General features: G+C 47.1%; 1 protein-coding gene across 1 annotated transcript; it reads right to left on the bottom strand.

Moving 5' to 3' along the window:
- Window positions 1-1,270: 1,270 nt before the first annotated feature.
- Window positions 1,271-2,596, bottom strand: LOC124000557 (transcription factor AP-1-like). The gene has a single exon (XM_046307031.1). It carries the CDS (start codon window positions 2,506-2,508, stop codon window positions 1,435-1,437), a length of 1,074 nt encoding a protein of 357 aa, XP_046162987.1. The 5' UTR covers window positions 2,509-2,596; the 3' UTR covers window positions 1,271-1,434.
- Between the last annotated feature and the right edge of the window lie 982 nt (window positions 2,597-3,578).

The raw sequence follows: 3,578 nt of genomic DNA, 5'->3' as shown, positions 1-3,578 counted from the left end.
GAGAGAGAGAGAGAGAGAGAGAGAGAGAGAGAGAGAGAGAGAGAGAGAGAGAGAGAGAGAGAGAGAGAGAGAGAGAGAGAGAGAGAGAGAGAGAGAGAGAGAGAGAGAGAGAGAGAGAGAGAGAGAGAGAGAGAGAGAGAGAGAGAGAGAGAGAGAGAGAGAGAGAGAGAGAGAGAGAGAGAGAGAGAGAGAGAGAGAGAGATGGAGAGAGAGAGAGAGAGATGGGAGAGAGAGAGAGAGAGAGAGAGAGAGAGAGAGAGAGAGAGAGAGAGAGAGAGAGAGAGAGAGAGAGAGAGAGAGAGAGAGAGAGAGAGAGAGAGAGGGAGAGAGAGATGAGAGAGAGAGAGAGAGAGAGAGAGAGAGAGAGAGAGAGAGAGAGAGAGAGAGAGAGAGGGGAGAGAGAGAGAGAGAGAGAGAGAGGGGAGAGAGAGAGAGAGAGAGAGAGAGAGAGAGAGAGAGAGAGAGAGAGAGAGAGAGAGAGAGAGAGAGAGAGAGAGAGAGAGAGAGAGAGAGAGAGAGAGAGAGAGAGAGAGAGAGAGAGAGGTGACCTTCTAGAATGTATGAATTCCCGTTCTGAGGTGACATGTACGTCTCCCCTACAGGGAAACCCTGTATGTTTCACACCTTCTCAGTTATTAGACTTCCTGTTTACCACAAAACACCCAGGAACCTACTGAACTGTATACTAGAGGCACAATGTCCTCCGCTCCTCACGCTCCAATGGTTGCCTGGTTATGTACAAGGGTCAGTGTTGTAGAGCACAGTCTTCAGTCTGTGTGTGTGTGTGTGTGTGTGTGGTTTAATATGCTCCTATTGAGCACAGATATACTTTGGTCACTGTCGGGGCTGCGGGAGGACACAACTAAAGTAGGAAAGTAGAGGTGTCCCATGTCCTTTTCTTGTTGTGTTACTACGACAAATCAAAGTGTCTGTAGAGGTTAGAGAGGTGGGATTCTCCCTTCTCCCCAACCACTCGCGTAGTTAGCAGTTAGCATAGAGAGGTGGGATTCTCCCTTCTCCCCAACCACTCGCGTAGTTAGCAGTTAGCATAGAGAGGTGGGATTCTCCCTTCTCCCCAACCACTCACGTAGTTAGCAGTGGTCCTGTGTAGCTCAGTTGGTAGAGCATGGCGCTTGTAACGCCAGGGTAGTGGGTTCGATCCCCGGGACCACCCATACGTAGAATGTATGCACACATGACTGTAAGTCGCTTTGGATAAAAGCGTCTGCTAAATGGCATATATTATTATATATTATTATTATATAGTTAGCATAGAGAGGTGGGATTCTCCCTTCTCCTCAACATCTCACGTAGTACTTTATTTACCCACAACACCCATCATTTACCTTGTAGAGGTACTAATTCCTTTAGAGAGGACTGACTCAGAGCAACAGAAAACCACCCTCCTCATCCCTGTACAGTACAGTCCGTTGGTCAGCAGCTGGTGCTCTCCCTCTCCCCGGTGCTCTTGGACTGTAGGGCTGCTGAGCTGACTGCAATTTGGCAGCCGTTGGTGACGTGATTCATGACTTTCTGTTTGAGCTGGGCCACCTGTTCCCTCAGTACCGAGGCGGTGGAGGTCAGGTCACAGTTCTGGGTCTTCAGAACCTTCACCTTCTCCTCCAGCCTGGAGATCCGCTCCAGCTTCCTTTTACGACACTTAGACGCCGCGATCCGGTTACGTAGCTTCTTCCTCTCGGCCTTGATCCTCTCCTGGGTCTCCAGGTCGATGGGAGAGAGCGAGGGAGGGGAGGAGGTGGGGTCCCCAGAAGGGTGACGTATCTCTGGGACAGTCTGAGGGGCGTCCAACCCCCTGTTGTGAGGATGGTGGGGTCCCTGGCCTCCGGGTCCGTGGGGGCCGTGGCATGGGTAGCCGCCGGGCATCTGCCCCCCTGGGTAGGATGATGATATATGGCTGGGGTGGTTCGGGTTGTAGCTGCTGAGGTTGGTATAGATGGGCAGATCTCCTGCAGACATGATACTCCTCTGGTAGGGGCCTTGCATAGAGGAGGAAGGGGACACGGGAGCTCCAACCAGCTGGTTCTGTTTATGAAGATCCGCCAGGGCTTTGACGAACCCATCGGCAAAACCCTCCTGTTCGTTAGTGGCGTTGTTCCGGTACATGAAGGGGTTACCTCCGTTAGGGTTGGGGACAGGAGATGTCGTCACCAGGCCCTGGTTAGACTGGATGATGAGGTGCTCGAGGTCAGGGGAGGCTAGCTTCAGAAGGTTCATATCTGACAAGCCGCCAGGCATTAACGAGCTGTTTGTGTTGCTGTTAATCCCTCCCAGATTATTAGGATTGATATTGCAGTTACTCCCCGGCTGGCTTTGTGACAGTTTCAGGCCAGAGCTGCTGTGGGAACCGCCTGAGAAGTTATGTGCCACCTTCTTACTCATCATCTTGTGGCTCTGGTAACGTTGGTAATCGGCATGGTGTTGTCCGAAGTTGTGAGGAACACCTAGGGACTCGTCATGGTAGAAAGGAGTTTCCATTTTAGCCGTCATTGACGCAGGGAGACAGAATCTTCATCATCTGATTATTATATAGAGGTCGAAGTGTTCCACCCTCACATTAACTGTGAAGACTAAGACTTTTGTTAAAAAAATATTCCAATATGAAGTCTGCCACCTGTAAGAGTAAAAAAATAAAATAAACGTTGGATATTATAATATGTCATTTGAAAAAAAAACATACAGTAGGCTACATATGTGATATAGCTTTATATTGACATGATACGATATGCATTACTTCTATGGCTTACAGGAATACCAAACTAGTTTATCTTTCGCTCAACAGTCGGAGCAACTTGCAGCGTACCTCTCTATACAGTACGCAGCATTTCGATAACATTTTCCTCCTGAGTTTGTAGCCTACTTATTGAGCATTCGCTTTCATGCTGTATCATGAAAGCAATCATAATTCATATATTATTACTTCCCTTGGAATATAACCTTACAAATTAATGAAAATGAAACAACTCTTTGTTACTAATTCATATTATTTGGGTTGATAAGCTCCTATTTACAGTTCCTTAATAGTTTTATCCTGTTTTGATACGGGAGACTCCTGGATGTATAGCACACAGTTTGGACATTGTCACCGTTATTATTTTATCACACAGTAGGCTACATTATAAATGACCAATTGCAAGAATAGTGTATCGTAATAATGTTGTTCAAATACATACAATAGGCGAAAGTCTCACAATGTCTCACGTCTCACAATGATGACAGGAAAGCCCGTTCAGTGCGATGACTAGTTGATTAGCCTACTAACGTTACGTTTCGAGAAATAACGTCCCCGTGAAACAATCCAGTGACTCAACTCCGGTGATTCGAGTTAATCACACCGATCAACGGTGACACAGAATACCATCCATCGTATGGTAGATGTTACCCACGCACGCTGCTTGTGAGTCGGTCGAGCGTGTGTGTGTGTGTGTACAGATGATCAATTCAAAATGAATACGATATCCGTGCGTTAAACAAAAATCTTCCAACGAATTCAGATGAAAAAATTCATATAATCCAGTTTATTCTCTGTAAACTGACATTTGACATAGGACAAATCGGGC

Source organism: Oncorhynchus gorbuscha, linkage group LG16, assembly GCF_021184085.1.
Source record: "Oncorhynchus gorbuscha isolate QuinsamMale2020 ecotype Even-year linkage group LG16, OgorEven_v1.0, whole genome shotgun sequence".
Lineage (NCBI taxonomy): Eukaryota > Metazoa > Chordata > Actinopteri > Salmoniformes > Salmonidae > Oncorhynchus > Oncorhynchus gorbuscha.
This window is presented reverse-complemented; position numbering and strand designations above follow the sequence as displayed.

Bases quoted from the DNA above. Each gene is read 5' to 3' on its own strand.
- LOC124000557 (XM_046307031.1), bottom strand. From the start codon at position 2,508: ATGACGGCTAAAATGGAAACTCCTTTCTACCATGACGAGTCCCTAGGT.